This window comes from Mytilinidion resinicola, assembly GCF_010093595.1.
Source record: "Mytilinidion resinicola strain CBS 304.34 unplaced genomic scaffold BDZ99scaffold_22, whole genome shotgun sequence".
In the NCBI taxonomy this organism is placed as follows: Eukaryota; Fungi; Ascomycota; class Dothideomycetes; order Mytilinidiales; family Mytilinidiaceae; genus Mytilinidion; species Mytilinidion resinicola.
The window spans coordinates 639,251-658,191 of NW_022985458.1; the positions used below are offsets into that span (position 1 = coordinate 639,251).

The following is an 18,941-nucleotide window of genomic DNA, read 5'->3' on the forward strand; positions in this document are numbered from 1 at the left end:
CCAATACAAGTAGCACTTCAGCAGGGAAGAATGGTCCAATATATACTAGATATCATATTCAGGTGTCGGGATCATGAAGATGCCTCGTTATGCTATAACATTTCCAGTAACTCCCACAGGCCCAAGATTGACTCCAGGCGCCTCAAACCCATATCACTCGTGCCAAGCCTAGATCAGGATTTCCTCTGGTTCCTCCTTCGACGGCCTCCTGGGTCCCACGGCTCTCGGGGGTTCCGGGGAACCTTTGCTTGTACGGAAAGCCTCCTTCAGGACGTCGTCTTCATTATATGCATTCGTCGCCCACATCCGACTGATGCTGAGATCATACGGCCCCGGCTGTCTGTCAATCAAGCCAATCCCGATTGTCCGCACCTTCTGCGTCAACATCTCGCGCTGCGGCTCAACCACCTGGCCATGGTTCGTCCTCACGAATTCGCTCCACTTGATCAGCACCGTTTCCCACTCCCCGGGCGTCTTTGCGTACAGTCTGTGCTGGTGGATATCTGTGGGTACTATCGACTCTGTCTGCACGTTTATGAAGTATTTGCGGCCATCGGACTTGAATTGCACGGCGAGGTATTCAAAGGGATCTATGTCCCACAGCGACCTGCCGAAGATGGTAAAGGGCCGGTCGAGGGTCCGCCAGGCAGCGTAGCCTGTGCGCTGGACTTGCGGGCGGTCTGCAGGGAGCTTGGTTGATATCTCTCCATGGAATCGGGCGTGGGCGGGTTCTTTGGAGGTGGCGGGGTGGTGGTCGAAGTGGATAGTGGAGAAGCCGCCGATGTCTTGATCGCTCATCGGTTTGCAGTCGGAGAGGGAATCGGGCTTGTCGAAGAAGATCAGAGGGAACGGCCTCCCAGGGGATGTGAGGCCCTCGAGTTTCAACGCTAGATTAGGCGTTAGCAAATGCGCGTTGGAGCAGTTGGAGCTCTACAAAACAAACGCTCACCAATGTTAGAGACACGCTTGAACTCATCCAGACTCCGCTTGACGAAGCCCGGCGCCAGACAGCGCGGCGAGGGGATCATTGTGGGCGTAGATATCGTGGGGACCGGGGACAGTGCCGCAATTGCTTCTCTCTTCACAGAGTAGTGGCAGCATTTGGCAGCATCTGCAGCATCTGCAGCATCTGGCAGCACCACAGCGCCATTGTGCCATAATGGCGGCAACACCCATGACGCAAAATCCGAGTCTCCTGCGCTAGCCTCTTCGGGCCGGCTGTCCCGAAATTCTTGAGACGACTTGCCATACGTCCTCGTCCTTCTGCTCCCCCACGACCCGCCACACCTCCATTCCTTCGGCACCCGGCAGCAGCTTCATGATAGTCTTGTGATATCCCGCCTCCGCTCTCCTTTCCGCTTCTGTCCTCTCCATCTCTTCTCCTCGCCACTGAAGCCGTCGACCGCCGCTCGAGGGCATCATCCACTACATGACCTTCGACACCGCCTCCAAGCCTCGACACCTTCGAGACGACGCCGCAATCCTCAAGCCCAGCATCATCCCGCAATCGCGCGAGACCGGCCATGTACTCCCCCAATCCCAGCCCGCCGGGGCGCCGGTGACGGTCAAGCAATCGCCCTTCGCGAAGTCATGGGCGCATCTCATAGCCGGAGGGTAACCACATCTCCGATTCCCCCAAAACCCTGTGTGCACCCGCTAATGCTCCCCAGCCTCGGCGGCATGGCCTCCGCAACCCTCACCGCGCCCCTCGACGTCCTCAAAACCCGCCTCCAAAGCACCTTCTACCAGAACCACCTCGCCGCCTCCCGCACCGCTCGGGGCCTTCCCCCCATCGAAACCATGTCCCTCGCGCGCTCATCCCTCCTCCATGTTCGCGAGACCTTCCAGATCCTCTTCGAAGTCCCCGCCGCCGAGGGCTGGCGAGCGCTGTTCAAGGGCCTAGGCCCCAACCTCATTGGCGTGGTCCCCGCGCGCGCTATCAACTTCTACACATACGGCAACGGGAAGAGAATTATCGCGGAATGGGGCAATGGCGGTAAGGAGAGCGCCTGGGTGCACCTGTGTGCCGCAGCCAGCGCGGGGATTGTAACGGGCACAGCGACGAATCCGATCTGGTTAGTGAAGACGCGGTTACAGCTCGACAAGTCAACGCACTCCGATGGGAAGGGGCGGCAGTACAAGAATGCGCTGGACTGTACAATGCAGACGGTGCGGAAAGAAGGAATCAGAGGATTGTACCGGGGACTGAGCGCGAGCTACTTGGGCGTAACGGAGAGCACGCTGCAGTGGGTGCTATACGAGCAGATGAAGCTGCGGCTGGCGCGGCGGGAAGAGCGCGTCCAAGCGAGGGGAGGCCTGCCGACGTGGTGGGATGAGACGGTGCAGTGGACGGGGAAGCTGGGGGCGGCGGGAAGCGCCAAGTTTGTTGCGGCGTTGATCACGTATCCGCATGAGGTATGTGTCTTTTCTCTTTCCCCACTTCCTCACATTGAGGTAAATTGATACTAACTACGAATCCCCAGGTCGTCCGCACCCGCCTCCGCCAAGCGCCGCTAGAAAACGGCGCGCTCAAATACACCGGGCTCGCGCAATGCTTCAAGCTCATCTTCAAAGAAGAAGGCATGGTCGCGCTCTACGGCGGGCTCGTCCCGCATATGCTCCGCGTCGTCCCCAGCGCGGCCATTATGTTTGGAACCTACGAGGGTGTGCTGAAGCTATTAGGGACGTCGAGTAACGTCGACTAGTCGCCACCAGCACGTGTCGCTATCGACACATTCACTGAAAGTTAGGGAGGAGGAAAAGCCACGCTCCTCTACTCATATCTTGCGATATCGATCTCCGAACGCGTAAAACTCTACTTCATGTGTACTGTTCTACTTTCGCACTTAGGGGAACCGGGCATGGGGAAAGGGGTTTGGTCGGCTGTACGTTGTATGACAACACGGCGCTACAAAGGTAGGAATGTTTGTTTAGACGGCTGGGAAAACATGCTCATGCCATGATTAGGCTCTGTATCATATGAATGTACTCTACGCACGATGTCGAAAAGCATGTCGACAATGAGATATCTCAAGTCTTGAAACTCTCAACGTTTACCAGAAGCTCTGCAAACTGTTTCCCTGACTATAGATGACCGAGGGTTTCTATTGCTTTCAAATCGTCCTCTTACATTTCGATTGCATCAGCTGGAGAACAAGGGCATCCCGATCGACATTCGCAGGCCCACGACATATGCTCCTGTGGAAGCTTATTTCCTAGATCTTTTGTCATGCCATGACAGAAGGATACAACATCAGGCAAACTCCATACGTGATCAATCCGACGGCGAGACGCAGCTTTCTGTTCCAGCTGCTATGCGCGCCCTCCTGCCTTAGTTTGCAAGCCGCGACTTTCGATATGGCCCTTTTGCTTTTACGGGGAAAGAGGGTAGGGCAAGTTGAGGGGTGCATGAGTCGGTGATGGATGAGTAGAAGACGGGATAGTGAGCGAGCGTACAGTTGTACGAGCTGGACAGAGCAAAGTTGTCTTGAAGACGGATTGCGGAGAATGACTGGCGTTGTTTAAATTCATTTAGTCAGCCGGCAACTACCACGAGCACAGGCTTGTGCCAAAGGGACATCAATCAAGCAAAACAACAGCAGCCCTCTACCGTCAGCACTACCTTTAACAGAAACCACATCTCTTCCCTCTCTTCGCCCTTATGCTCGGAAAGCGTACAGCGCCCGAAGAATCAGACGTCGCCCGCTCGTCCCCCAAGCGGGTGCGCTGCACTCTCCCGAGTGCTCCAGCATCGCACTCGTCGCCCCAACAAATTCTCTACGAAGCCGAATCTCCCCTTATACAACCAGAGCCAGCGATCGCCTGCGAAGGGCCCTTTTTTTGTTCCTTCGACACCCAGCCAGAACCGCCAGAGACTGCTGAATCTCCTCGACTTCGACCTTCCTCCACCGCCCCACCCTTCAACGAACCCGCGACCGACGCGCCCTCCACCGCACCCGCAAGTCTCACAAGCGAGAACCTCACGCTCTGGGACATGTTGCATCCTCCAATGGCACAGTCTACCGCAGTCAGCGAGGCCTCCCTTTCTACCGAACCTGCCAAGGACATTAATAGACGGCAGGCGGCATATGGCATATTCATACACCGCGGTGATATCCCGGAAACGCTGCGGAAACACACCGATGAGATTGTCATGGACATGCAAAAGCCAACTACACCGTCAACTTCGCGGCTTGCCCGGAACTCGAGGAGAACGCGTGGCATGAACGAGCCGCAGGGCAAGGAGATGCTCGCGAGTGATCTGCTCTTCAAGACGGACATCGACGACGGCGAGGAGCTCATCCAGGTCCTTCCCGAGGTCATGTTCGGCCGCCACTGGTTGCCTACCGTGCCGGACAAGTGGGTGGAGAGACAATACGGTGCTCTTGAGCAACCGCGGCCCGATCATGCTGTCGGCTACATTACCCAACAAGATGCACACTCGATGGATCCGCGCTCAAAGGCGGCGCTGGAGCGGACAGAGGAGGACAAGATTACAAGGTAGGCTGCTTCCAGGCTGCAAACCAGCCGTATCGTAGCTGACATGGCATGGCAGGCACGCGTTGACTACTCAGCTTCACTTCCCGTTCCTTACTTGCCAGTGGAAGAGCCAAAGAAGCGGAGAAGGCCACTATCATGCTTCGCTACAGGGTGCGCGAGACGGTGCAGCCATCGTGCGCAGTCTCCACGACTTCTACAGAACCGCACAGCACACGCCGTCGATCGTCGACACGGCACATTTCTCGCTGACTACCGATACCGACAGTGCGAAACTTTGGGTGCACTGGCTCGAGACCAAAGAAGATGGAGGAGCGGACTATCACATGGAGCTTATCAGTCAGGCCTTCTTAAGGCCGCTGACACCTAGGGACACCGGCATGGTTGACATGTGCAAGATGCTCCGCAATATTCTTGAGTACGCTATTAGCGCAAGGCTCAACAACATCAGAGCTGCCATCACCAGTCTGCCACTTCCTCCACCGCGGCCGCGAAGCCCGAAGCGGGCACAATCAAGGAAGTCAATGTCTTCGTCCGACACCATGTCCAACTCCGCAACGCCAGTAGGGCATCCGCTCGCTACTGCGCCGAAATTCGATGCGCAGCTACCGACGCCGGAATCGTCGTCTCCACCGCTCAAAAGACTGCGGGAAGAGTAGGGGTTATAGAGTAGAATGCTAGTAGTGAGGAGGCATCTAGGAGGAATTTAACTGTCCCGCGTACGAGTGGATGCCGGATTCGGGTACCTGGACAGGACCTTCCCGCGTACAGGGGAGGGCTAATCGTACACCCCCTAACGAATAATTGTACACCCCCTTTCGAGTGATTATACACCCCTACTTTACCGCTTCTGATTGGCTCGGAGGTCCGGCAGGAGGCCTCCGAACATTCACCTTTACGTCTATCTACACGTGCATCTCTGCCGTATGTGAGCTCGTACGTGAGACTATACGTAAGGCTATATGAATCGACATGGCTATACAGCCTCTCCGTTTTACGACGCATCCTTTCCGATTTATGTAGCCTTACGTACGGCCTTACGTACGGCTATATAGCTTTTCCAATTCGTAGAGCCTCACGTACAGCCTTACGTACAGCCTCACGTACGAGCTGTATATACAGCTGCACAAATCGGGCAAGATGCACTGTAAAACGGAGAGGTTGTATAGCCATGCCGATTTGTATAGCCCTACGTATAAGCTCACGTACGGCTGTATATACAGCTGTATAAATCGAAAAGGATAAGCTGCAAAACGGAGAGGATGCATAGCCATGCCGATTTACATAGCTATACGTACAGCCTCACGTACGAGTTTACATACGGCCTCGCGTATAGCATTACTTGCAGAGAGAGACGTGAAGATAAATGCCTGGAGGAAGCTTCCGGTCCCTCCGAGCCAATTAGAAGATCAGATGAGAGGGGGTGTGTGGTTACTCGAAAGGGGGTGCGCGGTTACTTAAAAGGGGGTGTGCGTTTACCCGTCCCCTAGATTAAATAGATAGATATATAAAAAAAGGGGACTAGTAATGGCACACCCCCTTTTTCCTCCACGCACACCCCTTTTTCACTCCACGCACACCCCCCTCTCGTCTGATCTTCTGATTGGCCAGAACGGCTCGGAGCTTCGTCCGGAGCTCTATTCTCACGTGTATCCGTACTGTATGGAGAGGCTGTACAGCCTCTCCATTTTATCATGCATACTGCAGCCGTATATACAGCCGCACGTGAGGCCGTACGTACGGCTATACCTAGGCTATACGTAGGCTATATAGCCTCTTCATTTTATCACGCATCCTTTCCGATTACTGCAGCCGTATATACGCTGTTGTATTGCTACCTGCCGTGCCTACGTGCCTACAAGCATGCCAAAACTGTCAAAACCTCACCTTAATACGGCTCCTCCGCATCAAGCCTGGGCCCCCTCCATCACTGCCCGCACCTACTGAGTATTTTGATCCATATACCCCTCAATCTCTTCACCGTAGGCCGCCTCCTCATCATACGATGCAAGCTGACGGAAGAGCTCCTCACGGCTAAGCCTCGCCACCTGAGGATGAGGCTGAGACTGAGGATGAGCGCTATCCTGCCGCTGTACTGCCTCCTTCCGTGATGCTGCCTTCTTCCGTGGTGCCTTATCCTTTGAGCCAAGCGGTCGGCCACGCTTCCTCCCTGTAGGTGCATCTGTATGAGGTTGTATAGGTGCGGGCGTAGGTGCAGGCGTAGATGCTGCTGTAGGCCTAAGAAGGGCTAGATTAATAAGAGTAGGATTAATAGTTATACTAGCCGGTGTAGCCGTTGACTGAGGGGCACGCCGGACGACAGAAATAGCCTGATTTAGCCGTTGAGACGCTGCTAAGTGTCGTAGAGCTGTGCCTTGTTGTACATCCTGTTCACATCTACGGCTAGCTGTACCCATAGCAACCTCAAATAAAGATGGTTCTCTCTGGGTATTGTTGTATGTATGGTGGCCTCTCCGTAAAATAGGAGGCCGGCCCCGCCGATGCTCAATAACAGCAGGATTAAGTACATCTTCAAACGGTCCAAAAGGAATCGCCAGTTGTTGTATACCTGGCCGAGCAAACCACTAATGGTGATCTATCTTATCTGGTTGTACATAGTATACAGGATCGAGAGGATTGGCCAGCGCCTGATGTAGAGGACCGCGTAGCTTGTGCGCGCATGGTATGCTGTAGATAGAAACAAATGTATGCGTACAGTCGAGTGGGTTGTATTCATTTGACTTGGCCTTTTTCAACTGCTTCTTGAGCAGCTTCAAACCCTGCGGCGTAACTGTATGGAATAGATCACGGAATTCAAACTCTCTAACCTCATAAGAAGTTCTGGCATGCCACATCGCCCTCTGGTCCTCGTATCTAGACCGCCGGATCATATTATGCGCAGGAGATCCGCCGAAGATTCTCTACCTTGAACGAGATGGTCACTTAACGACGTGCGTGCGCAAAGCGCAAGTCCTCGAAGCGGTACGAGTATGCCACGACCTAGCGGGACATTTCGCGGAGGACATCACCATGCGCAAGATCCGGCAGCGTTTTTACTGGCCCGCGAGATATCATGACGTGCATAGGTTTTGTCAGGAATGTCCGTCATGCCAGTTTCTGGGACCCTTAAGGCCATCTCGCCACGTCCTACCGTTCCTTCGAATCCAGCCGCTGGACCTGATTGGAATCGACTACATCGGGCCATTTTCCCCATTGGGACCGAATGCGGAGCAGTACATCATCATCGCCGTAGACTACTTCAGTAGATGGCTATGGGCCCAAGCAACTCTAGATGCTACTTCTCTCACAACGCTAAAATTTCTCTTGTCAATAGTCGCGATCTTTGGATGGATGCGAGCTGTGTACTCTGACAACGGGAAACATTTTAACTCGGGTTGTAACAGCTACAACCTAGGATCAGCAACTCATACGGTTCACGGTCACCTACGTACAGCGTGGCGAGGTCCTCTGTTCAGCTACAACAGGTTTCTCTCAGCTGGGTTCGTTCCTTTCAGCTGGCCTCTATTCAGCTGAGCTAATAGACCTAGGGGGTGGGCCATTTCCTATTAGTATATATTCGGCCCGTACGGCCATTACAATACAAGCAGAGTTCACATCAATTTCAACCTGAGTAAAGCGGGATATTCAGGACTAGTCGAGTACCTCGCGAAGTGCGGGAGCTGGCTCGGTGTTAAGAATGTAGGGCACGGTCTCGTTTCGAAGAAAATGGAATAAAAGAGATGGGGCCGTAGAGATGTCGTAGCTCTGGGCCTGGTCCAGATCTGGGGTAGGAAAAAAAGTTGCACGCGGTAGTTGTGTGCTGGTGCTGCTCCGTAGGGCGAGTATCGCAGCGTGCGTGCCATCATCTCGCTCGGCAGGGCGATCTGCTTGTTACTATCAGGATCTCAAGCTGTGGCAGAAAAGTACCTTGTTCCGTGGCAAATCACGTGCCTATGCTAATGGCGCCTAACCAGATACATAAGGTGGGGGGGTGCCGAGGCTTTTGCTTACGGTGGGGTAGAATCGTTGTTACGGCCATGTTCGGGTGAAGCCCCATTCGCTAACGACTGTATAATCAGTGCAACTCCCGGCATAAGATAAAGTCAATTTACTCTTGAGGCAATAACACTGTCCTAATACATCCGCGCCACTGGGGCCCTGAATGGCGCTTCTGGGGCCTTCGCTGGCTCAACTTCGCTCATCCGCGCCGCTGGAGCTCTCCACGGCGCTCTTGAGAGCTCGAATTCGCTCATCCGCGCCACTTTGTCCTTTGGCACCAATAAACCGGCCTCTAATTCTAGCGAACCCTCCTTATCAAACTAAGCTAAGCTTCAAACAAGGGTGGTACCTGTGACTTTTTCAAGTGGCGATCTTATAAGCTGCGCCACACGTGGCTCTACTCTCCCATAATTAACCCTTCCCACTCCTATGCAATTCGGAACATTCCACGTGTGTGTGTGTGTGTGTGCGTGTTCTATTATGGCCATGCACCCTGAGGGTATGGGCCGTTACGATGCGCCAGCTAATTACATCCTGCTACACTCCGCTTTCTCCAATTCAGAAGCCAACTCTGAGACCTGCTTGTCCATTGCCTAACACCATGCTTAACATAGGAAATAAGGAAAAACAGTATAATTAGTACTATAACATAAGAGATCTGGGGTGAGAGTGGGTCGTTTATAGGCCTCGTGTCCGCAGGGCAGTTCCGGCGTTGTGCGCCTCTTCATCGGCAACGCACTGGCCGAGGCACGTGTAGGTGGCTCGCCATATAATCTCTTAGGTGGTAGTAGAGGGGACCCTCAGCTGCCTCCGTTCTTCTGCTTCATCTTCTTTTGCGCTTGCTATATCTTGTTCGCTTGGCTGTAACCGTCTAGTGACCTTTGCAAATTCAATAGTAGCCCTGACTCTGTCAATGTTTGGCCTCCATTGTTCCATCGGTCCATCAATACTCTGGCCTCCTTCGTGTCTGCTTGAGTATCCTCCTAGCGCGTACGATAAGTCTCCAAAACGTTCTCTATGTTGCTGTCTTAGTTTGGCTCTTGCTGCTTGCCATCTACTACAGGAGAAGAGGAAGTGCGGTATTGATTCTATGTGCCCGCAGTCGCATGCCGCCGTCTTACATGCCTTAATCTTGTAGAGGTATTCCTTGAGAAACGTTTTGCCTGTCCGCAGCTGCGTGAGGATTGCTGCCTCCACACTGTTCAGCTGCTGGTACAACTCTGCTGACCTGCCTAAGTGCAGTGCTGCATCAATCTTCCTTGTGAACTTGCCCGTCTCTGCCCGTCTAGATGAAATAAATCCTGCTGCAATATTGGCTCTCTTCAGTGCAAGTCGTAATAGATACCATGGTATGCCATCCCGTTGCGGTGGCTTGTCGCTTTCTTCTCTTGTTGCTGCCTTTGCCAGCTTGTCTGCTTCCTTGTTTCCCTTAATCCCAGCATGACCAGGGATCCAGTACAGCGTGATATTGGTCATGTGGAGCTTCTTGATGATGTCTGTTACCACCACTTGGCAGGCACTTGCCCTCCAACTCTGTACTGACTGCAGTGCTGACTGAGCGTCCGAAAATATCCGTATGCTAGGTGCTGGTGCTGGAGCGCCATCCCTATTGCGTGCCATACATGATGGGCCCCACGGCCAGTTGGCTGCCTCGCTAATTGCCAGGAGCTCTGTGAGATGGGCGTCCACCTGATCTGAACTTGCCACTGTCTTTAAAATGCGCGCTTGGGATGGCATTGCATATACGCCAATCCCCGCCTTGCCCTTGCGCACTGATGCATCCACGTATATATCCACCTGTCCTGGCTTATACTTCTCTACAATAGCTTGAGCTTGCTCCTTGTCTTCACAGATCACGACCTTAGGTCGGGCTACCCACGGCGGGCATGCAAATGCTTTAACCTCTAGCACTGCATCGACTTGGACATCTTCACACATCTCCGCAATTCTTATGAGTGGTGACCGGTGCTTTGTGCATAGCCGTTGCTGTTTGATCCTCCAGTGAGGATGTGACTGACCCAGTTTGTGGATTGACACCTAGAATGCAATGACCTGCTCCCGCAGCCTCTGCTCCATTAGGAGCAGACCTGCCTCTACCTCTGCCACTGATAGCGCAACAGTACGGAATCCCCTAATTACAGCCTGCGCCGTGATCCGCTGCGCCTGCTGGAGCAGCTGCTTCATTTCATGTGTCGCAATTGGGTACCACACCGGTGATGCATAGTCTGCCACTGGCAGCACTGCACTCTGCGCCAGCTGCCTGACCGCCTTAGGTTGCAGTCCCTTTATTCTGCGCAGTGCCAGCGCCACCTTAGTGGCCTTGCCTGCTTTGTCTGCTAGATGCGTCTTGAACCGCACCTCCTTGTCGAGCATTACCCCGAGAAGCTTGACCTTGTCTGTGGGCGCAACCTCATTCCCCTTGAATTAGAGCGGCATTCTACTGTCTCGGCCTGCGGCCTTGTATCGTGTGAGGTGGATGAAGGATGTCTTGGCCGCCTTAAACTGTGCTCCGCTCGTACGTTCCCACTTCTCCAGCATCGGCATTACTTTATCTTGTATGGCTCGAGTATTCTCCTCTGCTGACGGCCCTATAACCTATGCTGAGTAGTCGTTAACAAAGGCCATTGAGCTGCTATATCTTGGTGCGTTCTGCACAAGGTCCGCATTAAAGAATAGGAAGAGGATTGGAGCTAGTGCTGACCCCTGTGGCAGCCCTGCTTGCGGGAGCATCTGTACGTCTGTTGTGACGCTATTAACAAGGATGCAGGCCTTGCGGTTGGTGCAGAAATTTTGTACCCACCGCACAATTGTCTTAGGGATCTGTCGCTGCCGCAGTCTTCCAATTTCTGGCTCCGTGGCCACGTTGTTGTATGCCCCCTTTACATCAAACAGCACCAGTGACAAGGTCTTCTTTCCTCTCCATGCCTTGAACACATCCTCGCAGAGGTATAACAGTGCGTGCGTTGTTGATCTCTGCTTCCGCGCTCCAAAGTGCGTCTTGGGCAGGAGAGTGAATTCCTCTACTAGGTATGCAATCCTCTCAGCCACTAGGGACTCAAGCGCCTTCCTAAGCGTTGGTAGGAGTGAGATTGGCCTGTAGTTGTTGGCCACTGTGTAGTCTTTCCGCTTTGGCTTCTGCAGCGGCACAATCTTTGCGATTTTCTATTCCTTTGGCACCTTCCCTGTTTCCAGAGACTGGGCAAAGAGCCACGTAATCTCATCTCTAAGCACAGACCACAGTTCCCTCCATACACGTGCTGGTATACCATCTCTGCCAGGCGCCTTGTCTGGGCTAGCTCTGAATACTGCAGCCTTAACCTTATGTTTGTCAATCGGCTTACAGTATAGTTAATTGTACACTGCTAGATCCTTCTCTTGTTTACAGGGCGGTGGTGTTAGAAAGAATGCCTGGAGCAATTCCTTTCCAATCTCGTGATTTTCTGTAGCAAATTCTCCCTCTGTATCCGCCTTCTTAATTGGTGGCACTCTAGCAAATAAGCTACTTGCCTGCGAGTTAAGGAACTTGGCTGTCTTCCATATATTGTCGCTGTTGTCTAGGAACTCCTCCCAGTGCAGCTTCCTGTGCCGCCTGATTGTCCGGTGGAAGAGCCTTTTTGCCCGTGTTGCCGTATTGCGCAGCTCTGTGTCCTTTCTTCCCTGCCGCCGCATTGCGCATGCCCGGTTCCTCCAGTATGTGTACGACCTCCTTAGCGCTGTAAGGTCCTCGTTCCACCACCGCTTCATGTACGGCAACGGCTTGGCCCGCGGGCAGTGTGCCTCTAGGGCCTTGTTAACCTATGAGGTAAGCTGATCTGCCATCTTGTCAACGTCTTTGGTCTGGAAGCCTGCTTCCTTCTCTTGCTTAACTGCTTCCCTGATTTTGTCCCATGGCGCATTCTTGAACAGCAGTCTCTCTTGGTTCTCTTGCTTGTCTATGTCCATCCAGAAGCTGGTTCTAATCGCTCGGTGGTCTGATCCGTACTTATGCTCCCACACAGAGCACTTTGCCAACTCGCTTGTTAGCCCAGGCGTTGTCAAGATTAAATCAATTGTTGACGTGCGGCCTACATCGCTGACAAATGTTATCTCTCCCACTGGTAGAAGGCTCTTAAGCGAAAGCTCTGCCATGAGCTCAATGATCGGCTCGCTCTCCTCCTGGCTTGCGGTGCTGTTGATGTGGCTTCCTCCCCATAGTGGGTTGTGTCGATTAAAATCGCCCGCAATTAGCACCTCAGTGTGTGGATCGTGCAGTAGCTCTCCTTCAACTAGTCCTTTTATTATATTCATCCTGCTGCAGAGCTCCTCTAGGTTCTCGTCTTTGGTCCTTCGCGCGCACAGGTTGGGGATGTACACCGATACGATTAGCAGTCTCCTTTGGTTGATATGCGCCACTACTGCCGTGATGTCTGCCGAGTCAGCCTGTAGTTGTGTGACTGCAAGCTCTCTAGATGCCCAGATACACGATCTAACCGGTGGGTAGCGCTGTCTCCTGCCATGTGGGACAAACTTTGTCCACCGCGGATTTGTCCCCTGCAGCACCACCTGACCATCTGCAAGAAAGCAGCTAGGCTCCTGGCCTAGGATGAAGTGAAAGTCTGCTAGCGCCTTGTCATTGTGCAGTGCGTGCTGCGCCTCTCTATTCTTCCTCATGTTCGCCTGAAGGATTTGAAGTTCTCTACTCATGATGCTGGCGTGCAAGAATCCTGTCCTTTTCTTTCTCGTACTCTGGGCACCTCCGATGTGATGCCCTATGTGGGCCTTGGCAGTTTACATAGTGCAAGTTAACTGTCTCGCACTGTAAATGGCCCTCCTGCCCGCACATATCATATGTTTCTGGCCGCATGCAGTCTCTCGCTCTGTGCCCAAACCTCCTACACTTAAAGCACGCTACTGGAGTGCGTCGCTCTTTAAAAGGAGTTATAATAAGTCCTCCCCCTCCGAATGTTACGCCGTCTGACTTTAGCAGCTTCTCTGCATCCTCTTTTGTTGCCACTTTGACAACCACTGATGCATGCTGTCTACTTGGCCTTGGCCGTCCAAGCCATCTCATGGTGCACACCTCTACCCTATTCTCCACTCCAAAGCGCTCTATGGCTGACTTGCTTACTTTTCCACTATTATTGTCCATTGCTAGCAGAACCTCAATCCAGTCTACTTTAACTGCATGCCACTTTGGTCCTACAAGTCTTGCGCCTGGGATGTGCGGCTTAAGCCATTCAGCCGTTGTCTGCCGGAATGCGGCCTCTTTATCCTTTTCAACGGAGAACTTAATCACATTTGTGCTGTCGTTGGCTCGCCATACGCGGAAGTCTTTGATTGCAGCCTTGGCAATCCTCTCTACACCTCTCATGCCTTGCTCGATTGTTTGTCTGGCTGCCTCTGTGTTTGCCACCTTTCCTGCTGCTTCTTCTCCCACCCGGCTAACATCAATCACCAGTTGCCGGTTGTGACCCTTGTCCTGCTTCCCAGTGTTTGTTGTTTGCGAGAGAGTTGTCCCTGGCCCTGCCGCGCCTCCACTGGCCACGACCGATGCCCATGACTGCGTTGATGGGGGAGATACTGAGAGGACGTCGAGTTGTGCACGGAGGGAGCTAATTGTCTCCTGGAGTTCAGCGTTTTGGCTCTTGAGGTATTGTTGTTCTGCTTTAACTGCCACAAGGTCAGTACTAATGCTCTTGATGATGCTGCTTTGCTGTACTATAGTCTCTCTTAGACTTGCAATCAGCTCCACGACCTCTCCCAGTTGAGTATTCCCTCTCTCTTGTTCAGGGGAGATGGATACGCGTGCAGTTGGGAATGGCGGGAACTCATTTTGTGTTGACTCCCATTCAGTTGCTCCGGGTATGTTCTGCGCTGACCGCAGTGTTGTTGTCCGTGTCTTTAGCGACTGCTGGGCCTCTAGCACCTTTGCACTTGGTTTCCTTGTACGTCCTTTTGGGGCTGCTGGCGGGGCTAGAGGTGTTGCTGGTACGCGTTCAGGAGTTGACGTAGCCATCGGGGCTCCTTAAGCTTGCTCGGAACATTCCACAAGGGCGTGGCCAGAGCGGGTCGGCACCCTCCCTGCTAGCGCGCCACCCAGAACATCTTGAGTGCCGGCCAATCTGCTGACGCACCTGCAGAGGTACCTCGAGTGACATACCTACTTTTTGCCACCTGCACTTGCTGAAACTGTCAACACCTAAGAAGGCGACACCAAACCCTCTTGTGGAATAACCAACCCATCTAACACGATAATGTACTACGGGTGTCTCGCCTCTTCTCCATCTTGCGTCTTGCAGTATAGACCCACTCATCCAGAAATAGCCATAGCCAAAGCAGGACGAGCCACATCGAGATAATAGCTGCTCCTACCAGGCTTACCATGCTAAACCAGCGAGACAGATACCAGACTGACTCCCAATGAGCGGCCACCAACTGCTCGACCGCAAGCGCAACCTGCAGGGAATTCAAGATTGTGGAGACTAGAGCGAACACGAACAATATAGGTCCATACAGCCGCCCAAAGAAATCTCCATATTGTCCATGCACCTGTTCAAAGTGAAATTTGCGTAAAAACAGCGGAGCATAGAAGTTGAGTCGCGTTAGCCTTAGCTCGCCGTAGCCGTACCGTCTTGACACCGCTGAGTCCTCAATATGGTTGAGTTCTGAAATGAGTTGGCAGAATGATGCCCAATCCACGTCCTTGGGGATAAGACGAAGGTTGTCTTGTTGAGCAATGTTGAAATCCGATTCGTGCTGGATCAAGTAGCGGTACGTCCGCAGGCATCCAGTCGCAGCCTTGCGAATATTGCTTTGACTATCGCCCAGTCGGTCTGAACTCTCGTCTAGGTACGTCTCCCAAAACGCGTGCGATAGCAAATATCGTGGAAGAGGTTTAACGAATATGCGGTCGTGGATCCAGATCAAATGCAGTCGAGGTTCCTCAGTGACAATGATGTCACGACCTTTGACCCGTTGTCGATGTAAGGGGTTAACGTTTCCGCTGGACAGGGTCGTCATAATCCAGAGACGCGGCGCCATTATCTCGAGATCCTTGGAGCAAAACTCCTTCTCAAGGAATCGTCTCATATCAGCGGCGTTGTTGAGCAGAACCGAAGGCTGGCCGGGCAGAGTAGTCATCAGCGGTGTTCTAGGATCAAGATCGCGAACGAGCTGGTTTGCCTTAGAAAACGGAGGCATGATTGCGTGATAGAGTAATGCTAGATAAGTCGTCTCTGTGTGTGCTATAGACTCGCGAAGCACTTATATCTTCAAAGCTCGAGCAGGCTTCCAGTAGAGGGAGGGCATCGCGCCTGAGGCAGCTATGGCTCCCTTTCAGCCTTCCCCAGCCTTGCTTGGCCTCGCTGCAGGCAGACTGGCGGCTACTCCAACCCGGCATATACCAGCCTGCTGATCTATCTGCACGTCTCCCCATCCTGATCCTTGTGCTTCATCGAAACTTCAGACGCGCTGCCTCATCGAGCATTGACGGATAGATATGGTACGTTGGTGGCAACCGTGAAGCGCGCCAAGACTAATACGGAACTAGGTTCGGCCGGTTACAAACAGGGACATCGGGCTGAAAGTGCTTTGCAAGGCACCAGCGGAAGCAGCCCAGAGCACCGAGTACATCCTTCTTTTCGCTTTTCGACTTCTGCTTTAATGACACTATACTGATCTGCCTTAGCATTGTCGCAATCCACGGCCTCGGAGCCCATCCGGACGACGCTTGGTGCAAAAATGACGGCACGACGGAGGAGCCGGAATGGGTCAACTGGCTTATCGAGGACGATATGCTGCCAGCAGTAGCACCCCATGCGCGCATCATGCGATATGGATACCAGTCGGAGTGGTTTGGGAAAGAGGCGATGCAGCAGAATGTGTCGACGGTGGCAGATCGGTTGCTACGAGCCTTGCGGCGGAAAAGAGAGGTGGAGACCCTCTGTATCAGACGCAATTTCTTTGCTAAATCTGTTAGGAATTTCCGTTCCGCCCACTGCTCTTTATCGCGCACTGCTTTGGCGGGTTGGTCGTGCTAAAGGTAAGCAAGTGAGCTAAAACGGAACGCGCCCGCAACTAAGGGTTTCTAGGCATTACTGGAAGCCGAACAATACAAGAGCGAGTGGCCTGGCGTATTTGCATCGACCACTGGCCTGATCTTCTTCGGCACTCCGTTTCGAGGGGCGGAGGGAATGAGCCAAATGGAGATGCTTGAGGCGGCGCGGAGGGAATATCATGAGGATGAGGTGCAGCTGAGGGCTCTGGACATACTGCAGCCAGGGAACGTGTACCTTCAGGATGTGGTTGACAACTTCTTAAAGAAGACGCGGAGGCAGACAAACAAGACCCAGGTTGCATGCTTCTACGAGCTTAAGGCAAGCAATGTGGGAAAGATTGTGGGGAAGGAGGATCGGATGGTAGGTTCGGGAGGGACTGTGCGTCGCACTAAGGCTGACCATCTTCACAGAGATTTGTGGTGAGCCAGAGCTCTGGATGCCTCGACCTTTCCGATTCAACGAGCAAGTTCTCGCTCTCGCGGAACCACTTTGACATGAACAAGTTCGGGAACAGCAAGGAGGAAGACGAGTTTGAGGAAGACTTTCAGACGGTGAGGGACGTTGTTAAGGAGATGATTGAGGCATCTCAAGGGCTTGTGGAGGCTCGATCTCAGTGTAATTATGCTCCTTTATAGCAGGTCATATCTGAAGAGAGTTGACTGGGGCGACAGACCACGGCAAATACAAGGTCGACTTTAGTCTTACAGGCGTCCCCGTAGTAAGCCAATTCGTCCCACGCGACACCGAGATGCGACAGCTTGAGCAGTTCTTCCTCCACGACACGCCCGCAACGGACCGACGAAAGATATTCGTGGTTCATGGCCTTGGCGGTATAGGCAAGACGCAGTTAGCGGTTGAGTTCGCGCGGGAGCATCGGCGCGGATTCAGCGGGATATTTTGGCTGGACGGATCATCGGAGGCCAGTCTGAAGCAGACATTTGTTGGCATGGCGCAAAGGCTGCCATGGGAGGAGCTGACGGCAGATGGTGTGGAGATGCTGAAGCATTCGAACGTTGATGTCGACGTGGCTGTGCGGGAATGTCTCCGGTGGCTGTCCCTACCCTTAAACCGGCACTGGCTGTTGATTGTCGACAGCGTTGACCGCGAGTACGACGACAAAGACGATTCGCAAGCGTACAAGGTTGAGGACTATTTCCCTCATGCAGACCATGGGTCAATCCTAATCACGAGTCGATTAGGAAGCCTTCAGGGAGACGGCCCAGGACTTATGCTAGGAACAGTCAGCACAGAGCAAGCGGTAGCTATTCTGGAGAATAATGCTAGAAAAGTGGTTAAGGGTGAGAAAGCAGCTACGCTCGTAAGAGATAAGGGCATCATCGCTAATCTATGTTGAATAGACGCTGACATGATTCTCGAGCGGCTCAACGGACTTCCTCTAGCACTCACTCAGGCCGGCTCGTACTTGCGAGAGACGAACGTGTCCACATCGACATATGTAAAACACTATGACAGAACCTGGGAGCGTCTAATGAAAAAGCAGGGACGCTTTCGGCTGCAAGAGTACGGTGACCGAAATATCTTAACGACATGGACGATGTCGTACGAGCAGGTGAGGAGGCAGAGCGAGGAGGCTGCGTGCCTAGTCAAGCTCTGGGGATGCCTAGATTGGGGAGAGCTGTGGTATGAGCTGATTGCAGCTGCCTTGGATTTATCAGAAGTTATAAACGTTCCAAAATGGCTGCTCGATATAGCGGAGGATGAGCTCGAGTTTGCCGACGCAGTAGGTCTGCTGTCGCGATACTCGCTTGCTAATGCAAAAGAAAACACCAACAGCCACTCGATGCACTCGGTATTGCACAAGTGGTGCTCCCAGCTGTCGGAAGGTGATGAGAGGCATGATCTTTGTTGCTTAGCAGTAGGGCTGGTGGCATCAAACGTACCTTCGCAATCGGAGGTTGAGCCCTGGAGTAAGCGAAAACGAATGCTGGCCCACGTAATACGAGTGTGCAGGTGGGTAGTGGAAGATATTGCATTTGATGCGAGAGATGTTATCGAAGCTTCGGTAACGCCGTGGATGTTTCAGTCCTTGGGAGATTTACTTTCGGGCGAAGATAGGCTAAAGGAGGCGGAGGAGATGTACGATCGGGCGCTGCAAGGAAAGGAGAAGGCACTAGGAGCGGAGCATACATCAACACTCAACACGGTCAACAACTTGGGCCTTCTCTACGCGGACCAGGGACGACTAGATAAGGCGGAGGAGATGTACAATCGGGCGCTGCAAGGGTGCGAGAAGGCACTAGGAGCGGAGCATACATCAACACTTTCCACGGTCAACAACATAGGCAATCTCTACAAGGCTCAGGGATGGCTGGATAAGGCGGAGGAGATGTATAATCGAGCGCTGCAAGGATGCGAGAAGGCACTAGGAGCGGAGCATACATCAACACT

The 18,941-nt window shown here is 53.1% G+C and overlaps 8 protein-coding genes across 8 annotated transcripts in view; 5 read left to right on the forward strand and 3 right to left on the reverse strand.

Moving 5' to 3' along the window:
* Positions 1-20: 20 nt before the first annotated feature.
* Positions 21-1,142, reverse strand: BDZ99DRAFT_452077 (CIA30-domain-containing protein). The gene is made up of 2 exons (XM_033718249.1): positions 950-1,142; positions 21-887 (listed from the first exon to the last, which is right to left on the reverse strand). The coding sequence occupies exons 1-2, from the start codon at positions 1,026-1,028 to the stop codon at positions 169-171; spliced, it is 798 nt and encodes a 265-aa protein (XP_033571460.1). The 5' UTR covers positions 1,029-1,142; the 3' UTR covers positions 21-168.
* A 287-nt stretch (positions 1,143-1,429) lies between these two features.
* Positions 1,430-2,705, forward strand: BDZ99DRAFT_397865 (mitochondrial carrier; the record flags this gene model as incomplete). The annotated part of the gene is made up of 3 exons (XM_033716067.1): positions 1,430-1,614; positions 1,671-2,415; positions 2,484-2,705. The coding sequence occupies 3 exons, from the start codon at positions 1,430-1,432 to the stop codon at positions 2,703-2,705; spliced, it is 1,152 nt and encodes a 383-aa protein (XP_033571461.1).
* Positions 2,706-3,077: 372 nt separating this feature from the next.
* BDZ99DRAFT_397976 (uncharacterized protein) lies at positions 3,078-3,335 on the forward strand (the record flags this gene model as incomplete). The annotated part of the gene is made up of 1 exon (XM_033716073.1): positions 3,078-3,335. A coding segment is annotated over one exon (258 nt), but the record flags the coding sequence as incomplete, so codon positions are not given.
* Positions 3,336-4,159: 824 nt separating this feature from the next.
* BDZ99DRAFT_397919 (uncharacterized protein) lies at positions 4,160-5,156 on the forward strand (the record flags this gene model as incomplete). The annotated part of the gene is made up of 2 exons (XM_033716069.1): positions 4,160-4,500; positions 4,556-5,156. The coding sequence occupies 2 exons, from the start codon at positions 4,160-4,162 to the stop codon at positions 5,154-5,156; spliced, it is 942 nt and encodes a 313-aa protein (XP_033571463.1).
* Positions 5,157-13,225: 8,069 nt separating this feature from the next.
* BDZ99DRAFT_353068 (uncharacterized protein) lies at positions 13,226-13,690 on the reverse strand (the record flags this gene model as incomplete). The annotated part of the gene is made up of 1 exon (XM_033714551.1): positions 13,226-13,690. A coding segment is annotated over one exon (465 nt), but the record flags the coding sequence as incomplete, so codon positions are not given.
* Positions 13,691-14,718: 1,028 nt separating this feature from the next.
* BDZ99DRAFT_397868 (uncharacterized protein) lies at positions 14,719-15,516 on the reverse strand (the record flags this gene model as incomplete). The annotated part of the gene is made up of 1 exon (XM_033716068.1): positions 14,719-15,516. The coding sequence occupies one exon, from the start codon at positions 15,514-15,516 to the stop codon at positions 14,719-14,721; it is 798 nt and encodes a 265-aa protein (XP_033571465.1).
* Positions 15,517-16,024: 508 nt separating this feature from the next.
* Positions 16,025-16,721, forward strand: BDZ99DRAFT_363154 (uncharacterized protein; the record flags this gene model as incomplete). Its single annotated transcript, XM_033714711.1, has 4 exons — positions 16,025-16,101; positions 16,163-16,406; positions 16,454-16,516; positions 16,566-16,721. Coding segments are annotated over 4 exons (540 nt in total), but the record flags the coding sequence as incomplete, so codon positions are not given.
* Positions 16,722-17,082: 361 nt separating this feature from the next.
* BDZ99DRAFT_153321 (uncharacterized protein) overlaps positions 17,083-18,941 on the forward strand; it is a 2,502-nt gene continuing 643 nt past the window's right edge. The window contains exons 1-2 of the mRNA XM_033712805.1: positions 17,083-17,830; positions 17,891-18,932. Coding sequence (XP_033571467.1) covers positions 17,281-17,830; positions 17,891-18,932 — 1,592 coding nt within the window. The 5' untranslated portion in view covers positions 17,083-17,280. The remainder of the gene's footprint in view (positions 17,831-17,890; positions 18,933-18,941) is intronic.